The sequence below is a fragment of the Mastigoproctus giganteus genome, chromosome 12, assembly GCF_048544385.1.
Source record: "Mastigoproctus giganteus isolate SK-2022 chromosome 12, ASM4854438v1, whole genome shotgun sequence".
Lineage (NCBI taxonomy): Eukaryota > Metazoa > Arthropoda > Arachnida > Uropygi > Thelyphonidae > Mastigoproctus > Mastigoproctus giganteus.
Window position 1 is genome coordinate 69,886,461 of NC_143586.1, and position 22,041 is coordinate 69,908,501.

General features: G+C 38.8%; 1 protein-coding gene across 1 annotated transcript in view; it reads left to right on the forward strand.

Moving 5' to 3' along the window:
* Khc-73 (Kinesin heavy chain 73) overlaps positions 1-22,041 on the forward strand; it is a 959,680-nt gene that overhangs the window by 734,554 nt on the left and 203,085 nt on the right. Inside the window, exons 34-35 of the mRNA XM_090386270.1 lie at positions 5,956-6,024; positions 7,041-7,162. Of these exons, the coding sequence (XP_090242396.1) occupies positions 5,956-6,024; positions 7,041-7,162 (191 nt within the window). The remainder of the gene's footprint in view (positions 1-5,955; positions 6,025-7,040; positions 7,163-22,041) is intronic.

Genomic DNA, 22,041 nt, shown 5'->3' on the forward strand with positions numbered 1-22,041 from the left:
TATGTGTGACAGTATCAAAAGCTTTCCTAATATCCAAGTATGTGATATTAAAATTATTTTTGCATCCAGTTCCTTTGTGACCACATTGTAGTGTCCATTCAAATTGGTCAGGCAAGATTTTCTCCTTAACCCATGCTGTGTCTGGACTATAACTGCAGTCTTGTCCAGATAAGCTTGCATTGCTTCTTTAACCAGTGAATCCCTTACTTTCCTCGAACAGAAGTTAAACTAACAGGTCTATAATTACTTGTGTTACCCTTTGTGAATTAGGAATATATTTGCACTTCTCCAGTCCTTGGGGGCCTCCCCTGAATTCAAGGATGTTCTTAATTGCATACTTCCTTTGCTGCCTCCTTTAATATAACTGGATAGATCCATCCATCCCAGGTGCCTTTCTTATGTTTAACTTCAACAACTTCTCCTTCACTTTGCTCTAATTTATTACAAAATTATTCAGCTCCCTGTTAGAGTTTGATAAACTTCTGGCCTCTGTTTCTCTACAGAATTCCTCATGTGTGAATGTAGATGCAAAATAGTCATTCAGTTTGTCAGCTACCTGAGCAAGGTCATCAACAGTCCATCCATCAACTTCAAGTGGAGCAATCTGGTTAATCCCCTTCCTTCTAGAGTTTACATTCGACTGTTGATGATCCTGCTCAGATAGCAAACAAACTGAATGAGTATTTTGCATCTACATTCACACATGAGGAGTTATTAAGGTTTGAAAATGCCAGAAGGTTATCAAATTGTAGCAGGGTGGTTAATGATTTTTTAATAACTGAGAGGAAAGTGTAGGAGAAATTGTTGAAGTTAAACATAAGAAAAGCACCTTGGGTGGATGGGGGATCTATCCAGTTATATTAAAGGAGGCAGCAAAGGAAGTAAGCAAACCCTTAGCCATAATTATGAGAGCATCCTTGGACACAGGAGATGTCCCCACGGACTGGAGATGTGCAAATGTATCCCCAATTCACAAAGGGGGATCGAAGGGTGACATGAGTAATTACAGACCAGTTAGTTTAACTACTGTTCTGGGTAAAATAATGGAGTCACTGGTTAAAGATGCATTGCAGGATCATCTAAACAAGACTGCAGCAATAATTCAGACACAGCTTGGGTTTGTTAAGGGAAAGTCTTGTCTGACAAATTTGATTGGTTATTATGATGTGGTTACAAAGGAAATGGATGCAAAAAATAATTTTGATATCATATACAGGTCGACCATCACTAATCCAGCAGCGTTGGGACCTGTGGGATACCGGATTAGTGAGTTTGCTGGTTCACCGGTGGTTATTTTAGCATATACAGTTTACCCAAAAGCTAACCACCTCTTCTTACCTTTAACACGTTTACTGCCAAGCTAGTTTAAGAAAAAAATTTCCCAGGGGGCAAAAAATATTTAGCAAATAATTTGATTAGTAATTCTAAAATAAATATTGTAATGTCAGTGTTGTCGTTTTTTTGTTTTTTTTTTTTGACTTAAAATGTTAAAAAAAAAAAAAAAAAAAAGTATTTTTTTATGCCGCATATTTGTGGCCAATATGGCCATATATGTTGGTTACTTTATTTCTTGAGAAGCTGTGTTGGCCATGTACGTGTGACGCTATTACGACATACATATGAAGGTCGTTTGTGATTAGTTTATTGCACTCGTGGCAAGCGCTACAATAAAACTAATTACGATAAAATAAACTCTCAAACATCGCAATAAGTTTGTCAGTATTGTTAGAGATTTTGTGAAAACAAGTTCATTAGGGCGCTGTATTATCCATCATATTGTGTTTTGTTTTTCCGCAAGTTTGTACAAGTGTGTCGTAAACAAAAAAAAACCTAAACAGGAATGGCTAAAAGAAAATTACTGAAATAAGAGGAACTGAAAGAAATTGCTGGAATTTACAATTAAACAGAGTTAAACTTCTCACAGACACACCGCTGTCAAGTTTTTTCAGAAGTTCAACTTTATCTGTTATGGACAGTGTACAGTGTTTGCGCTTTCTACCACAAGAGGCACTTCCTTTATGCATTGGAACCATAGCTGGGGCTAAATGTGAGCAGGTTATATAATAAATGCAGAAAAACAAGTGGGAATGACTTGCCAGTGCCTACGTGTTCGTGCCAACAGCTGATGCTCCAACCAACACCACCAAAACAGTAGCAGCAGGTCGGTGTGCTGACCCAGGAAATTTGAAATTACGTTCGCAGAAATTATGTCCAAATTAGCAGTGGAACTGGATTACTTGTGGCCAGATTAGTGATGGTCGACCTGTACTTGGATTTCAGTAAAACTTTTGACACTGTTGTGCATGGAAGACTACTGTACAAATTGGAGCAGAATGGTATTAAGGGTAAATTGCTACAATGGATAAAAGGATGGTTGAGTGGGAGAAGACAGAGGGTGGTAATCAATGTGTGCTGCTCTTCATGGACTAATGTTATTAGTTGAGTCCCACAGGGTTCGGTGTTGGATCCACTGTTGTTTTGTATATTTATCAATGATATTGATGAAAGTATATCAGGCTTGATGTCGAAGTTTGCAGATGATATAAAGATTGACAGGGTTGTTAATGACAGTAATGGTAGTGTGCTACTGCAACAGGATCTAGAAAATTTTGGCAGATGGCCTGAGAGGTGGCAACTGAAGTTTAACCTTGAAAATTGCAAAGTACTGCATATGGGTAGAAGTAACCCCAGAGAAACGTACCAACTGTGTGGTACTACACTTAAAGTGGTAGAAAATGAAAAATACCTGGGAGTAATTGTGCAGTCAGATATGAAGTTTTCTGAGCAATGCAGACAGGCTGCCAGGGCAGGTCATGGGGTTTTGTCAATGATATATAGGAATTTTGCTAGCAGGGAAAAGGAGGTCGTTGTCCCTTTGTATAAGGCAATGGTCAGGCCACGCCTTGAGTACTGTGTACAGATCTGGAGGCCTCATTTTAGGAAGGATGTAGATTTGCTTGAGTGTGTACAGAGAAGGGCAACAAGATTGGTGAGGGGAATGAAGGGATCCTCTTACCAAGAGAGGCTTAAGTTCTAAAATTGCAATGGCTGGAGACTCGGCACCTGCATGGTGATCTGATTGAGGTGTATAAGGCCTTGAATGGGTTAAGCACACTGAATTCTGATGGGATTCCTCCACTTGTTCAGATTACACACCTAAGGGGGCATAAATTCAAATTAAGGAAAGACAGATGTAGAATAGATGTGCAGAAATTTGCCTTTAGCCAGCAGGTGGTTAATTGCTGGAACAAACTTCCATCTGTTGTGGAAGTTGATAGGTTAAATAAATTTAAGGAGGAACTGGACAAACATTTAGAGGGAATGGTTGTGTGAATTTTTTTTTTTTTTTTTTGGTTGATGCTGCATAACTCATACACTGCTTTCTTGTATCACATGCCACTACTACTACATCAGTAAAGAAGTCTTTGCTGTTTTTCTTTGCACCCTTTGCCAAAGATTAGCTAAATGACTGAATTTAGGCAATTTGAATGGGCAAGCAAGTATGACTGCCTCATTATGGGCCATTTCAACCTACCCCTTATGATTGGAATACATGAATCACAAATACACTATATGGTAACAGGTTTCTGAACAAGCTGGATGATTGCTACTTATACTAGCATGTCCAAGAGAGCACAATTGGCTCTGATATCCTAGATCTAATTCTCACTAAGGAGCCTTACTGTATCAAAAACTTGATACAGTAAGCTCCTTAGTTTTGGGGAACCAAAAGCAGGCAGTGACCACAATACCATAAATTGGTTGGTTTATATTTAAAGAACTTATGTGTAAAAGTGAAAGATTCAATTTCAAGAGAGGGGACTATAATGGAATGAGTTGTTTCTTGGTCTTGATTAACTGAACTGAATACTTTATGGCATTGGACAAATATGCTACGGGAAATGTTCAAGGGGTTTATCTTCAGTGTCACAAATGTATTCATACTAGTGGTCAAATTCACTAACCATCACATGCCAAAACGGATGATTCATAAGTTAAGAGATTGATTGAATAAAAGAAACAAGCATGTAACATTTACAGGTAATCACATGATTCTAACTTGTATGAACATTGTAAGAGAATATGTAAGAAAGCCATTGATGGGGTAAGATGAACAAAAGCTGATTATAAGAAAGTACTAGCAAATAGAGCTATAATAATAAGCAGTTCTTCTCATATGCAAATATTATAAAGAAGAGAGTAAATGTCAAAAGTTCCCTTAAATAGTTGAAGTGGAAGGTCATAGTAAGCCCAGCAGAAATGGCAAATGAGTTTAACAGATACTTCTCATCAATATTTGCAGTTGAAAGCAAGCTCGAATCTTTGTGGAATGTATGTCAAGGTGTCAGATGACTATAAAAAATATGTGATATAATGATCTAAGACAAGTGTTAGAAAAGTTGCTGAGGTTAAAGGAGGGCAAGACTCTGGGGGGGTTGTATATTCAGTTTTAAAAAGGCTGCATATGGGTAGGAAATTATTGGGAATGTTAATGAGAGCTTTATTGGACTAAGAGATTGGTATTGCATCCCCCCACTTCTAATTTTCATAAATGATATTGATGAGGGTATCGAAGGTAAGCTGTCAAAGTTTGCTGATGAGTTGAAAGTGCGAGGGTGGTTAACAATCTGAGTCAGGCCGTGTTTCTTGAGAAAAGACTTGGATCAGTTGCATATGTGGTCCAAAAAAAATGGCAACTAAATATAATGCTTCTAAAGTAAGGTTATGCATCTGAGGAATGAAATCCTGGAGTCACATATAAGCTGGGGGAGGAGTGGAGCTAAAAGTGATTCAAGACAAAAAAAGAAAAAGACAGGTGTTTTTTAGGTGTTATGATTCAGTCTGGAATGAAATTTTCCATGCCATATAAACATGTGACTAGGAAGACACATGGTGTCCTGTCTATGATTTACAGGGGGCCTTTCCTACTAAGAAGAATATTGTCATTATCCCTTTATACAAGATGGTTAGATCACATTTGGAATATTTTATTTAGGTCTGGAGACCACACCTAAAGAAATACATAGAACTTCTGAGGAGGATTCAGAGAAGAGTGACCAGATTGGTGACAAGTACAAAGCGATGCATATGTGAAGACAGGCTTAGAAGTTTTGGACTAAAAAGTTTGAGGTGTATGAAGTACTGAAGGGATTGAGTAGAATGAATGAGGAAGGTCTGTTCTCCCTCATGTGTGAGAAGCCAAACCTCAGGAAATAACAGAAGATTGGATCACATGAAGTTCATCTATGGGACAGCAGTTTGTTGAACACTAGAATAAATTACCTCCCAACGTGGCAGAGACAGTAAGTCTAAGTTAAAGCAGAATTGGATGCTTATCTTGTGGGAATGGGAATAGTGTGAATATTCCATTTTGTTTGAATTAGTATTATATTTCTGGTTGATGCAGAAAAAGTTTGCTTCTTTGCATTATTCATTTGCCTTGCTAATTCTCCCCCCCCCACCTTGAAACATTACAATATGTTTTTGTACAAGAGATTTCTAGAAATTCATTCACATTAATGCAAATTTTGTGCAACCTTTTAACAAAATAAAGAGTTATTTGTTATATTTTGAAATAATCAGTAAATCTGTCTGCCTGATAAATCAATCCATGAAGAAGAACACAGTTCTTTAATTCAAGATTAAAGGCAAAACAGACAAATATCACATTCCTATAATTAAATATCGCATAAAGAAACAATAATTCTGTTTGAGAAAAGGATTGCTGCTACCTGGTAGCAACGTATTTGTGATTAAGAAATCATATTATTGTATTACACAGCATGCAGAAATCATGTAATGTAAAACTGTATTTTAGTAGTATTTGCATAGAATAAATAAGTTGTATTTTGGAGTACTGTGTAAATTTGACTGCTATACTTGACTTACTGTTTTACCTTTAGCCATAATAAATTGGAATTTGGTAGAATGAAATGAATTCATGCTCTTTTTCAGCTCGTCCAACATTCCTGAACCTCAATTTCAATCTGAATCTCAGTCTTAGGCAAGCCATTGCTTCCAAATGTATGTCTAATTATTAATTTGTGATCATCACCACCCTTGTTCTGTCTTGTGGAACCTTTTCATATTATTTTTCACAATTTTTTTTTTTTATATCACAAAAATGAATGTCCAATGGATTTGAGTTTATTTTTATTCTTTTAATTGCATTAGTTCTGCTTTAATAATTTAGTTTTGCAGTTTTATTATTTCTGTTTCTTACTGTGCATGACTTAAGCTAGACAAAATAATCTGTGAAAGGAGGAAATAGCTTTCTTGAGCGGAGCAGCTTTATATTATTCATGAAATAATTCAATAGCAAATCATGATTTAAAAAAAGAAGCTCTGTTCTGTGAAAATTTTCACAATAATGAAAATTTTTAATACAGGAAAAAATTAAATATCTTATAACCTTTATAAAATATTATAAGCTTAAAGAAAAAGACTGAATTCTGAAAAAAAATTCTCTGATATCCCTTACATTTTCAGTTATATTTCTGTTGCATTTTTAATTTTCTATTAAAACTTCTATGACAATATCGAGCATCATTGCTCTAGTCTATTTTTACATTAAAGAATAGGAATAAATAAACCCTGGATCTTTTAATATTTGGATTTGTTTGTTTCTTCTCTGTGAAGACCATTATTTTTCCTCCTTAACAGATGACATAATAAAATCTCAGGGAAAGTTTGCATGATTGTTGTTACATCCCTATAGATAATTACATACATTACTTTTTTTTTCTCTCTCTCTCTCTCCTGGTTTTGTTATTATGAATGTAAATTTTTTTTTTTTTTTTTTTTGCATTTCTAAACTTTTTTCTCTTAAAAAGATTTAAGAGGAAAAAAAGTGTTGAAATGTAAAATAAATAAATTTAAAGTGCCTGATATCCTTTTAATTTTACTTTTCCACTATTTTCAGAATAACATATTATAATTGTGATTGTAACAGTTAACTGTAATGTTTTAAACTGTAGCAGTGCATATGCATGTAAGAATTCTGTAACTTTTAGATAATTTGTTTTTATGCTGTACTTTAGCATCAACTTTAACAGGCATCAGTCCCCAACCAACTAAAATAGTCAAACCAATGAGGACGTTGTTAGAGGAGCAAAGTCACAGGGAAGAACGTCCCCTTTTGGAAAAAGAAGAATCTGATGAGGTAAAATCACTTGCGACTTTCTTTTTTGCACAATGCGCGCGCGCGCACACACACACACACACACACACACACACACACACACACACACACACACACACACTGAAAAAAATTATGGTAAGCAACATTGGTTTTACAGGGTCTGTCATAAACAACTGACTTTTTTAGCGCTGCATTTTTTTTCCTATGTATGTGCAATGCAGATGAAGGGTCTTTGCTTTTACCTCATTTCATGCATACCATAGTCTTTTTTGTTTTTTAAGAAAATGTACAAAATGTAATTTTTAATAACATTTTCATGTTCACTACTGCCCTTCATTTCAAACCATGGGTAACCAAATTTTAAAACCACTGGTGCTGAAAAAATAAAACCAATGGTATCTCCATATTGTACTGTAAATATGCCTTAGAATGCAAAGAGAGAAAGATAAGGGTGAGATTGCCTTCTTGAACATAGAAAGCAATCTCTCTCTCTCTCTCTCTCTCTCTCTCTTTGCAATCTAAGGCATATTTGAACAAAGTCTGAAATAGTCCATTCACTCTTGTTGTGTCCATATGTTGCATTTGTCAGCCTCGATAGCATCAGCAAATATCCGTGCACCCCTTCTATCCAAGTGAATCCCATCCCTGTAATGACTAGGGTAGATGCCCTCAAAGGAATTAAAATGGGGCCCATCAAGCTCTCAGATGCCGAAATCAATGCCAGAGCTCACTCTTGTTCATTGGACAGCACAGCAGAAAATTTCAAGGCTGAATGCACTGATCCCACAGGAGCTAGTTATTGTCGGTGACTGTTGTCAGGGAAATATGTTGTGCAAGAAGGATATGTTATACTGGGGTGTTTTTATTTATTATACTTCTTGCTTGCTTATTAATCACTTACTTTCGTTCGTTCGGACTTCTCTGGACAACACATCTGTATGGCGGGACACTTTCCTTCCTTAATCATTTGTTCAATGATAACCCCAGTATACTCATGTGATTGTCTAGTGGTTTTTCATATTAGGACAATGATCTCGGCCCTCGGTAAACTATTCAAGGGAATAGGAACTGCAGCTTCGATCAGGCGTTGTGAAAATACTCAAACTCTTTCCAATTATAGGTAGAAATTCGAGTACCCGCGGTATCAGTTCTATTATATAATTCTTTGCTTACTCATTCGTGTGAATAGAGGATAGGCCTGAGGCATATGTTTAAAACAAAATATAGTTTAATATACTCCACTATAGAATTGATACATGTATGAAAACTACTGCCCTAGCGGCAGTGACAAGCAAATCCTAAATCATTTGGTTACAATAATATAAACTGACTTTATGGAAGTATTTAAGAGTTCTTAGCATTTATTGATGTTTTGGAAATTAATGGGTTCTTCACATAGGTGTTCTTCGTGTGGATACTTCATCTCAGGCAAGGACTAGCATATGACATAATGGTTGTACAAACATGATGGGGTCAATACTAAAAATACTGCACTATTTAGGATAGCATGCTTAAGATACGTCATTTACCTATTGTTAATTTGTGAAACTGACAATCTAAGTGATGCGCTATTTAAGATAGCGGTATTAGGACATTTTACAATTTATCAATGCTAACATAATTAATTATATTATTGAGGAGTAAGGTTTATGTATAGCTGTGGGATGACTTACCTAAATACGGATGACTCATTCTACGGGGGGCGGAACTCGGTGAGGGGATTCCGTGCTTTCGCAGCCTTCCTTCAGGTTCTGCTATCTTCGCTCGCTCATTCTGTATCTTCTTGCGCTGTTCTTCAAGCTTCTCTCTGTACAGTCATTCTGTAACGTAATTCCCGTTTCCAAAAACTTACTGTATTTTTTCACTCTCTCTCATACAGACTAACTAACCGACTGCTTCTACCAAAAGCCACCACAAAACAACAACCTTTCGCTCATCGTCCACCAGGGTATATGCTCCTTATCGCATGAACTTTCGCCTCACACCGAGCTTGAACTAGCGTGGGACACTTTTCTCACGCGGTCAACATCAGACACACTGACCAGTATTTGTCAGGGAGAGCGAAGCTCGTATTTTCGTGGACTTGTGAACTTACTTCTACGTAGCGACTGTTATCTTCAGTTAGGAAAATAATGGCAAAGGGAATTTATAACTGAGAAAGCAACCAAGTCGAATTTTACCATTCTATATTTGACAAGAAACTGATAGCGGTTACTCATGTACGATTGGCATTTATATTTTCTGCTGAAACGGTCAAAACAACTCTTTAGCAAGAAGGGGCACAGCAAAGGGGGGGGAGGGAAATGCATGGGAAATATCTGTAAATTAATATGAAAAATGTGGGCATTTTACACTCCTCGCCACTACCGCTGAGGATTTCAGTCGGGGTACACAACTAAGACTGAAATTCTCGACGTCCCTACTGGGGCTTTGACTTTTGTCAGGGGGGGACAACATAAACATTCCTCCTCTTACAGTATGTAAAAGAAACTTAATTACTAACATATTATATGGATATAATCAAATAAAATACAAGACAAACAAAACAAAGCGTATAGCACTTAGTTCACTGTGTGGACTTAATGTATTCACACTTCTCAATGCTGTTCGCTCTCCACATGGAGGCCATTGTCTGCACTTACCTGTTGGGAAATTGTTTTTTTTTTTTTTTTTTTTTTTTTCACCACTAAAGTCCGTGCTTCAGTTAACGGTTTCCCTGGTTTAAATAAGTGAGCATTTTGAAGCACAACAGAAAAACAGATCTGGACTTCCAAGCTGAGGTTGTCAGGTGGTCAAGGAAAAGTTCTTCCGTAGTCCATGATTCGGTGAGGTTATTCTTCAGCAGGCTGGAGACACACAAAAGGAGCTTATCCCTCCAAGGAATGTTCTGGGCACTGCTTTTGTTCATAGTCCTTACTTGGCTCACAGGAACGACATAAAACATAAACAATCACACAATTAGTAACTGTCCTTAGGTCATGGACACAAAGCATCTGAAGTTAATTAAGCAAGTACATTATAATTGTATACATGTAACTAAACATCACAATAACATAGACATGAACTAATAACTAAAATGGAACACTGCAACATACATAAAAGAAATATCATATATGTAAAGCTGATAAAAATATTAAAGTTAGGTCTATAAAATATATATATGTATATATATGATTTTTCTTTTGAATATTGTAGACCTTAGCAATCTCCTTACACAGAAATGAATGGAATTACAATCTCTTCTGTCTCCACGTTTGGCCTTGTCTTTCTTGGCTGTTAACACATGGCCTTGTGGTAAACCACTTTCACTATTCAGTTCTCAGGAAGAGCTTTTCTTGCCTTCACTAGACCGATGAATTCCAGCCACTGGGTGCAAAGGTTCACTGTGCGGACTGCACAGTGGTCCGCCGGGTGGTTCCAGGGACAATGAAATGAAAGGGATTGTTTCTTGCATCAGGCAAGAATTCTGGATCGGGACAGGAGAAGACTTTAGCATCCACCACAGTCCGGAAGGGAAGGACTTTTTCCAGGCTTCGTGCCTTTCTTTCTCCTATAGCTATGATCGTTTGGTATGGCTTCGTAAGGATGCTTAACCATGATCCGAAATGCCGAGATGCAAACGCTCCTGCCTTTGGGGTTGATGCAATATACTGATGGTCCCAACTTACTAGGGCAATCTCCTCTACTTTGAGTGCACTTTCTTGGTTACTGGCAAATAGAAAATCAATGACGATCCACTTCGAGAAAGGAGGAAGTGATCCAAGGGGGTGTGTCGTTGGTGACCGGGGAAGGGCAGGTGTGCACCAGGTTGGGCGGACAAAGCGATCCACCATCCCAAGTCTATGTTTTGAAACCTGCACCTCACCTTTCCAATTTAGGAAACTTCTCGTGCCATGGTTCTCATAGTGGCAGGGAAAACGCATTTCCAGGGCTGCCTTAAGTTTCCTCCTCATGGGTTGAGACCGCCTTACTTCCTTTTGTTTCCGCTCTTGCTGGGAAAGCTGCTGCGGGGTTAGAATCAGCTCAGCTCCAGAAGACTCCTGACAAGGACTTATGGATTGATTAGGCGCTGGGATCTCCCTTTCTGTGGTGGTCACCCTCTGTATCCAACGTAAAGGTGCTAGGAGGAAGGTCAGCATTCTAGCGATGAGGCATCGTACAGACCTGTGAAACTCCACCATCGCGACTAAACAAGGACGGATAAACACGACTAGTTAGTGAAGAAAATACTTCTGTTTATGCATTCCATCCATCCTCTCTTCCATACTAAAGATTTGCCCCACTTACACATCTTTTCCTCCTTATACTTTCGAATCCCGGGTGAGGGAGTATTTGGTACCATACATACTCCACATTTACCTTTCATTCATTCTTCCTGCTCTCACTCGCAACCTCAAATGTCACTTTCTTGGTTTCCTTGCATACCTCTCCGAAGACGAATTACTCAATTCATTTGCAAAATCAAACATGCCATGCATGGAAAAAAAAATAATATCCCCATCAGAAAACAAAAACTTTAGAAATCATTCTCTTATTTTAAAATAGCCCTTGATTCTCCTAATTAGCACAATGTTTTGTTTATCAGCAGTCTGGATTTTTGAAGGCACGAACATGAGTACACTACTTCAGCAATCTTGTTTCTGTTTTTTTTTTTTTTTTTTTATAGTCAATATTACCTATATGTTTTGTTCTATATTGACCTTCTTACATTAATGCACTATCACTTACTCCCTACCGTCATACATGATGAAGTTCTCATTAGTAGGTAAACTTTATTCAAAAAGAAATTATTGACGGAATTAGAATTCTGATTAATATTGTTTTGAGGATTTCTTTCCACAGTAAAGTTTTTTTTTTTTTTTTTTAATATATATTATTTATATATATGTAGTACAAGAAGATGGATCCCAAGTCTAGATCTTGAAGTTCAGAAGTTACCTCCTATTCACTTAAATTTTTTTTTCTCTGGAAAGTGATAAAAACAACTAGTGACTGGGAGGAACCAGCCGTCCCCAGGCCAATTGCCCTATCCTCTCTCCAAAAGAAACCAAATATTATCTCCCTCTTGTTCTCCTTTTTTTTTTTTTTTTTTTTTTTAGGATCCTCTCTCTTGACTTTTGGATTTCGATGTGCAATGAGAGAGAGGGAAAACAAAAAGTGACTAGGGGATTTCCGGACATTCCCTCAGCCACCTGTATCCTTCCTCTCTCCATTTTTATACCGCATAATTTCATAAAGTCTAGATATATTTGGTGGAGAAAGGTGTTTGCTTTAATAGTATTAGCTCAATGGTCATATTTGAATAGAATTCGGATACAAAATCTCTGGTTTTTTTTTTTTCAAGGTTCATTGGAGTGGTTCGTGCTTCTGCGTGAGATTTATAAAGATAAATTAATTCTATTTTCCTACTTGTGCCATGTCATTCAATTTGCCATCCATTTATCTGGCTGCTGATAAAACACACTGCCAGAATCCAACAAAACTGATCAATTTCTTCACCTCTGTGGTCAGTTATGTACTTTGATCCTTTTCTTATCATAACTTCGCTTATCCCCTCTCTCTTTCTCTTGAAATAACACAAGTGTTTTTTTTTTTCCACATTAGTACAGGAAGATGATCTACTTATCTAAAATCTTGATCTCCTGATGTCATAAATTTTTTTTTGTACTGGTAAAGTGATATGTAAATTAAAAAGAAACCTTTTCTCAATGGTCCTACCACAGTTTAAGCATAAATGCAAATTAAATTCCCAATCATTCCTCATTCTCTCCTCAAAAAAAAGACTTGTGCTTGCTCTTCACATCTGCTCCTATAGTTCTCAGTATTCTCTGTCCCTTTCATCTCATGCATTATTATGCAGGGGATGTGTATACAGGTGTATATCCCTTCCTCCTTCCCCGATTTAGCTATTAGATACAGATTCGGAATCGAACCTTTTGTACATTGAATGCCTTACAAGAATGCTAAAAAGATTTTTTTTTTTTTTTTTCTCTCCTTTTTTTTTCATATCTTCTCTCTTCTGTGTTTCCACCTGTGCCATTTATACTTCTCAATCCTTTTTCCCGCTTCCACTTTCTGTCACCAATCTTATTATTATTATTATTTTTTAAATTTTACTGGTGCTGGTTCTGAAACTGGTCGTTCGGTGTACACAACTGTCTTGCCAAAGCATTCACTTTGCTAGTAACTGTAATTATGGCTTGTTTCTCCTTGAAATCGATACACATCACTATCCTCACTTTAGTCTCTCCAGGCATCTCTCAGAATACCTGCCAGATCAGAACTACTGCCATCGCTTGGTCGAAGGTATCTCTCAGCAAGATGTGGACCCAATATCCACTGAACTGCTCTTTCTATCCTATCTGGTGGCTCGCTTTGGCTTGTGTTTGCTTGAGTGTTGTTACTCTGATCTGGGGTGACACCTCTTTCTGCTTCAGCTACATTGCTGGAAGTATCAACCACTGTATCTGCTCTTTCCACTGAAGCTGTCTCTGGTACTAATTCCTCAGTTTGTGACTGGGACACCACAATTTCCTTTGGTGGGGCATGAGTTACTCGGTCGCGACTACGTAAATTATATCCGTGGGTCTGAGTAGGTGCTTGCACAGCTCCTTCTGGTCTTACTAACTGATCTGTCCTTGGTTGGCCCTCCTGATTTCTTGGTGGGAGGGATGACAACGGGATTGATACGGGTAAGCTGGTCGGCCTGGACATAGTTGGACGGGGAATTATAGGTGGGATAAGATCACAATCCTCCACTAAAGGTTCATCAAAGATCCATGTCTCTTTGGGCACTGATGTAGTGCTTGTTTGGTCTGGTGAATTGCTATCCTCTGATTCCCCTGACTCCTCTACTCTCAGTTCGGGAAACACTTTCCTGTCAATAACCTTTGTCAATCTGTCCACGTGCACAATTTGTTTATCTTTTGGGTTATACAGGTGCTGTATTTCATAATTCACTAATGATGGCTGACTGATCACACGGTAGGGACCTGTGCTCAAACGAGCCAATTTCTTTGTAGTGCCCGGTTTTATCTTAGGGGTAAAAAGATAAACAAGGCTTCCTACACGGATGTTTTTGTCTACTGCAACGGATGCTCTACGATCCTCTTGCCTCTGCACTGCCTCTTCCAAGTGTTGGGAGACGATTTCATAGGATCTGCGAAGGCGTGCACACAATAGTTCTGCATAGTTTTCCAAAGACGCATATGAATGTCTCTCTTTGGAATGCCATAAGTCAGATGGCAACACCAAATCTCTGCCATACATTAAAAAGTTTGGCGATTCCTGTGTGGAACTATGAGTTGCTGCGTGGTACGCAGCGATTGCTAGTGGGGCCATGACATCCCAGTCCGTTTGAGACTCGTTCACTACATGAGACAGGATGTTTGCCAAGGTGCGGTTTAGACGTTCGACCTTTGCATTGGCTTGGGGGTGGAAGGAACTCGTATGAAGCTGATGAATATCTAGCTTTTTACACACCTGTCGTAACAGTGATGACATGAAGTTAGTGCCCTGATCTGTTAGGATGTATTTAGGAATCCCATGTCTCGAGATCACATTGTTTATGAAAGCTGTGGCCACTTCCTCAGCCTTCTGGGTATAAAGCGGGCTTACTTCTGCGTAACGGGTAAAATTGTCTATTGCCATCAGTAAATATTTGTGCCCTTTCAAAGTCATTGGAAGGGGTCCCAAAATGTCCAAGGACACTCGGACCCAAGGTGAGTTCTCATTAGGAACTCTCATCAGGGCTGCTTTTGCCTTAGGGTTATACCCTCTACGCTCCAAACACGATGGACAAGTCTCCACATAATTCTTGACGTCGCCAAAAAGGCCTAGCCAGAAAAAGTGTTTTCTAACCTTCTCTAACGTCTTGTGTAGGGCCAGGTGGCCCCCGCTGAGAAAACTGTCGTGACAGGACTTCAACACTTCTGCTTTCAAGCTGGTTGGAACTACTAACTGTTCACAGGGCTCTGAGCGAGTAGCTCCATGGTCAGGTAAAGTGTAGTGATACAGTATCCTGTCCTCACTCAGATAGAAGGAATCTGGGACTTTGCTTGTTGCCTGTAGTGTTCCTTCTAATTGCTCAATTAACTCCTGCAAATTAGGGTCCTCTCTTTGGAGATTCCTAATCAAAGTTCTGGTTTGTTGTTGCGGCATGATCAGTGACTCTATGGTGGGATTTGCTGCTATAGGAGCAACTAATTCAGCAGTTTTGGATTTCTTAAGCCCCTTTTGTCTTTCCTCTTCCTCTAACACTGGCCTTGAAAGGAAATCGGCATTTGAGTGAAGTCGACCCGGCCTGTATATGATTTTGAAATTGTATTCTTGTAGAAGCATACTCCAGCGAGCTAATCTGGGGGATGGATTCTTTAAGTGAAGAAGATAGCTTAATGGTTGGTGGTCTGTTATTAGTGTGAAACTGGAGGCTATTAAGAATGGTCTGAACTGTGATACCGCAAAGACTATTGCCAAAGCTTCCTTTTCTGTGGTACTATACATAGTCTCTGCTTTCTTTAGTAGTCTGGAGGCGTAAGCGATTGGCTGTCTTTGATTTTCGTCAACTTGTTGCTCTAGCACAGCCGAGATTGCATAATTAGATGCGTCAGAGGACACAAAAAATGGTTTAGAAAAGTCAGGGTAAATCAATAGGGGTGGTGTGGTCAAAGCGACCTTCAGCTTGTCGAAGGCCTCTTGGGCGGCACTGTTCCAGAAAAAGGGGGTGTTCTTTTTTGTAAGTTGGGTTAGCGGCCTGACTATCTCTGCGTACTCTGGGACAAACTTTCTGTAAAATCCTGTCATCCCAAGAAACGATCGCACTTGCTTCATTGTTCTTGGCTCTCGACACTCTCGAACGGCCTTCACGTTCGCTGGATCGGGACGGACACCGTCCTTATCAATGAGATGACCTAAGTATTTTATTTGCTCTTTTAGGAACTCACACTTCTTTGGTTTCAGCTTCAGATCGTACTTTCTCAGGCGCTGGAAAACTTTCTCAAGCTTCGAAAGGTGTGAGGACCAAGATTTCGACACTATGATTATGTCATCTAAGTAAGCGAAAATGGAATCTCGTTGTAAATTATCCAAGACAAGTCCCATTGCTCTCACAAAACTAGATGGCGCGTTTTTTAACCCAAAAGGCATGCGCCGGTATTGTAGCAGCGATTCCCCTGTAGTAAAAGCTGTCTTGTGGCGGTCCGCGGGGTGCACTTCAATCTGGTGGAATCCGGCTTCGAGGTCCAAAGAGCTGAAGTAGCGCGCACCTCCCAGAAGTTCAAGTATCTCACTCATGGAAGGGATCGGGTATGCGTCGGAGATCGTCTTGGCGTTAAGTTTCCTAAAATCAATACATAACCTGTATCCCCCACCTCGCTTCTTCACCAGGACGATGGGCGCGGCATACGGAGAGCAGCTGGGTTCAATAATGTTTGAATCTAGAAGTTCTTGGACCTGGTTGCGAATCTCATCCTTTAGTAAAAAGGGGGTTCTATAAGCATTCTGTCTAACAGGAATGTTGTCTGTCAATTTAATTCTGTGTTGGATAACTTTTGAGTTGCCTAGTTGGGCTGGTGATTTGGCAAACACATCCCAGTATTTGCGTAACAGGTCTGATAATTGGTGTCTTTGATCGGCAGTCAGGTGATCAAGCTTAAAGTCCTCTATGGTCACTGGAGAAACTTCCCTTTTGCCTCTTTCCTGGCTCTTAGGGTTAATTGATTGAGGATTCAGGTTCTCCAGACACGCAATACCCATGCCTTTTGGAAGATGCAGCGGTTCCGCTGTTAAATTGGCGACGAGCACAGATATTTTCCCACTTTCGTCTACCTGGTCTACCGAATATTTCACTGCTAAATCATCCCGGCTTAAGTTTGAATTTGGCCCTGCTAATACTAGTTGTTTGGGAGGAGCAGCAAGCTGGTCACAAGATACTGTTACCACCTGTTCTGTGCTTGCTGGGAGCACATGTTTACATGTAAGCTTAGCAACTGTGGGTGTGGAATCCACCAATTGTTGCCGAATATCCTCTTCCCTCAGGCAAATCCCTAATGGAACTGATCGTATGATCCCTTTACCTAAGTCTAGGCTGAATGAAAACTTCCTTAATATGTTCAAGCCGAGGATGATATCATATTTGCCACTAAAATTTTTTGAAGTAACCAGAATTTTCTCCCTAAAAGTTGCCTTATCTAATTTAATATTAGCAGTTACTGTAGTGTGTATTGGCACAATATTTCCCGAAACTCCGGTTACAGTTAATTCTGGAGGTCTGAAATCTAACGATGTATCATTTTTAATTTTATTAAATAAATCTGCACTCATTAAAGAAACGCCAGCACCTGTGTCTAAAAGAAATCTAGTTTTAATGTTTTGTACAGAACCCAATACCACAGGTAGTTTAGTATTATCCTCCAGAATGTAAATGCCATGTTGTGTTCTGATATCTCTGACTTCTGGCTTACTAACTTTACTAAAGTTAGGGGTTGGCAAAAGGGTTTTATTACATCGCGAATCCTTCCTATTAAGTTTAGAACCCCTTTTTAGTCATAAATTTCTATCTCTATCTCGCCTGTAGCTTCCAGTATTTGTATAATTATTTTGTCTGCCCTGAAATGTTTTTGGCCGAATTTGCCCCTGAATATGCTCATTCCTATATGTTCCTCTCCTTATCCTAGAATAAGAGTCTATATTACTCCTATTATGATCAGCATAATACATTCTATTGGCGACTTGATCTCGATTTTCATTAAAATTACAATATTGATTATTAGCATAGGACGTCCTAACTTTTGGGGATGCAGTGTACACATCCGTTTCGTAATTCGTGCACGGGCGGCTGCGGAACAGTTGGGTGGGTTGATGGAAGCTGGGACGGCCGTCAAAAATGCGTCTTTCCCTTCGTTCGCGATTGTTTACCATATTTCTGGCTGCCTGCTGCCGGCCGTAGTATGGCAAGATTATGCGTCTTTCCGGGCGGTCAACGACCTCTGGTCTGAAGGTCACGTTAGCGTCGGTTAGCGGATCTACTGCGCTGTCCGAGTGGAGGTAGGTAGCGCCTAATGCTGCTTGACCGTGGGGAGGGGAAAATTTGCCCACCTTCATAGTTTGCATCTGCTGACTCAGGGCGGCTATCTGTGTCTCTAAATTGTTGATTGTTGCGTGATTTATTGATAATGAACTTAACGATTGTTGTAAGTCGCGTATTTGATCTTGAATGGGTTCAAGAATGTGTTTGGGATTATTTTCCTGTCGCTCCCGTTCATTCTCGGCCCTTACAGGACTATTAATAACATGTACAGGGACAGTTTTTGTGTGAGTAAGTTGGTCATTAATTTCCTCTCTTTTCGAAATCTCAATTGCCTGTGAAAAAGTTAAAGGATTGTGTGTGAGCACCATTTTTCTAATTTTTCCAGATATGCCCCTAAGGAATTGGGCCAGCATTGCCTGGTCTAAAATGTTTAATACTTCAGGTGTCTCTCCCTGAATTTTGAAAGCTGCCCTTGCCAAATTCCTCACGCGCGTGCTATAACTCGCAATGGTTTCCGAAGGTTCTTGCACAGCACTGGCGAACTGCTGAAGGGAAGTGATAATTGGTTCCGTTTTTTCGAACTGAGCTAAAAAAGCATTCTTAAATATGTTGTAATTCTTTTCCCCGCGTAATTCAAAGGATTGGGCTAAAAAGTCGGCTGCCGAAGCGCGAAGTTTAGATTTCGAGACTGCCAAAAGTTCTCTGTGTCCCCAGAGTGCTAATTCTCCAACACTCTCCAAAGTTTCGAAAAACAATTGGACTGAAGGGCCTTCATCATTTTTGCCAAAGAATAATGGCACAAGACTTAAAAATCCTGCGATATTCGCTGAATGCGGTCTGTCTGGTTCTGGGGTGGGTGGTGGCTGTTGTGTTTGAGGTAGGGGGGATGATATTCCTGTTGTTTGAGGAATTTGATCCTCCATTTTTTTTTTTTTAAATTTACTAGGAATTGGGAAATTTAATTGCTAATTTTGGGCCCCTGTCTTCCAAAATAATGTGACTTACCTGTTGCTGAAACAAAATTATGATGTTAGTAATCACTTATTTAAAACAAGAGTGTGTTATAGCATGTAGTCATTTGTTTATTAAATCTAATTATAAAAATAGCAATAATTTATTAATTAGTGTAGATGTCCTGTGTTGTTGCAAAGGAGTAATGCCTCCTACCTATTCTCTTAGTGCACGAAATCAACAATCTTACTACTTATCAGTAATCCGTTTAGATTCTTTCTCTTTGTGACTTCTTCTTCTGTGTAGACAGTTTTTCATCCCGCAAAATATTTAATCCTGGACACAATTGGCACAAGTGTTATACTGGGTGTTTTTTTATTTATTATACTTCTTGCTTGCTTATTAATCACTTACTTTCGTTCGTTCGGACTTCTCTGGACAACACATCTGTATGGCGGGACACTTTCCTTCCTTAATCATTTGTTCAATGATAACCCCAGTATACTCATGTGATTGTCTAGTGGTTTTTCATATTAGGACAATGATCTCGGCCCTCGGTAAACTATTCAAGGGAATAGGAACTGCAGCTTCGATCAGGCGTTGTGAAAATACTCAAACTCTTTCCAATTATAGGTAGAAATTCGAGTACCCGCGGTATCAGTTCTATTATATAATTCTTTGCTTACTCATTCGTGTGAATAGAGGATAGGCCTGAGGCATATGTTTAAAACAAAATATAGTTTAATATACTCCACTATAGAATTGATACATGTATGAAAACTACTGCCCTAGCGGCAGTGACAAGCAAATCCTAAATCATTTGGTTACAATAATATAAACTGACTTTATGGAAGTATTTAAGAGTTCTTAGCATTTATTGATGTTTTGGAAATTAATGGGTTCTTCACATAGGTGTTCTTCGTGTGGATACTTCATCTCAGGCAAGGACTAGCATATGACATAATGGTTGTACAAACATGATGGGGTCAATACTAAAAATACTGCACTATTTAGGATAGCATGCTTAAGATACATCATTTACCTATTGTTAATTTGTGAAACTGACAATCTAAGTGATGCGCTATTTAAGATAGCGGTATTAGGACATTTTACAATTTATCAATGCTAACATAATTAATTATATTATTGAGGAGTAAGGTTTATGTATAGCTGTGGGATGACTTACCTAAATACGGATGACTCATTCTACGGGGGGCGGAACTCGGTGAGGGGATTCCGTGCTTTCGCAGCCTTCCTTCAGGTTCTGCTATCTTCGCTCGCTCATTCTGTATCTTCTTGCGCTGTTCTTCAAGCTTCTCTCTGTACAGTCATTCTGTAACGTAATTCCCGTTTCCAAAAACTTACTGTATTTTTTCACTCTCTCTCATACAGACTAACTAACCGACTGCTTCTACCAAAAGCCACCACAAAACAACAACCTTTCGCTCATCGTCCACCAGGGTATATGCTCCTTATCGCATGAACTTTCGCCTCACACCGAGCTTGAACTAGCGTGGGACACTTTTCTCACGCGGTCAACATCAGACACACTGACCAGTATTTGTCAGGGAGAGCGAAGCTCGTATTTTCGTGGACTTGTGAACTTACTTCTACGTAGCGACTGTTATCTTCAGTTAGGAAAATAATGGCAAAGGGAATTTATAACTGAGAAAGCAACCAAGTCGAATTTTACCATTCTATATTTGACAAGAAACTGATAGCGGTTACTCATGTACGATTGGCATTTATATTTTCTGCTGAAACGGTCAAAACAACTCTTTAGCAAGAAGGGGCACAGCAAAGGGGGGGGAGGGAAATGCATGGGAAATATCTGTAAATTAATATGAAAAATGTGGGCATTTTACAGATAAGTGGAATAGGACCAGGGTATGTCTGCCAGAAGCAAAAGTAGTTGACTTTGTAGAACACATATCATCTTTTAAGGGCACAAAAGGTAATATTGTTGTACACATTGGCACTAATGATATTAAGAGTAAGAGATCTGAGGACTAACTTAACAAGTACAGGACAATGTTGGCAAAAAGTTATGAGTTAGGACTGAATTTGAAATGTCTGCAATTTTGCTCAGACATGATAGGAAGGAATATATGTTGAGAGCCTTGTCAATTAGTTCGGCTCTGGTGAGAATGTGCAAAGCTCGTGGAGCAGAATTTTTCTCAGCATGGTCTGTGCTTGTTAACAGAAGAGACTGTTCTTACAGGAAAAAAATGTGGGGGTTTAGAAGAAGAATGTTAATTGTCATGGCGCCAGAAGTAGGGGATGTGATTAAACAGTGTACGGGGGTGCAGTGCCTATGTGATGCTAAATGATAATAGGGGGTTCAGGTGCACCAATATTTTTCACTCTCAGTGCACTTGAGCTCTGAACATTCCTCTAGCTTAATATATCAGTCTAATGGTAAAATAGGACAATAATCTTGTATATCCTGAATATTCTAAAAGGGGGGAACCACCCCACTAATAAAATATTGCAATTTGGATTAGCGTTGTGTTTTTCATTAGAGACTTCAGTTATGCAAATTAGCTTAAAATCTCTAACGCCGCAAAAACTTTTCTTGGCTCTACAACTGATTTTTCTCCGGTGTAAATGAAGAGTTAGCAGAGAGAGGCAATTATTTCAAACAAAACATTTAATATAACAAATTAATGAACAAACATACATCACACCTTCCATCCAAGAAGATTAAAAATATTAAAGATATGAGCATTCTAATATAATGTATGCTACATTTATGAGAGTAAATCATCATAATAATTAGTCATAGTGGTCATTCGTTTGAGCCCATATTATAGTAATTTCAAATAAATAGCCACTGTCACTGCTTTACATTAAAAACGCGTTATTGGAAATATCAATTTATTAGCAATATCTATTAAGTTATCAGACTACTAATAAAACACAA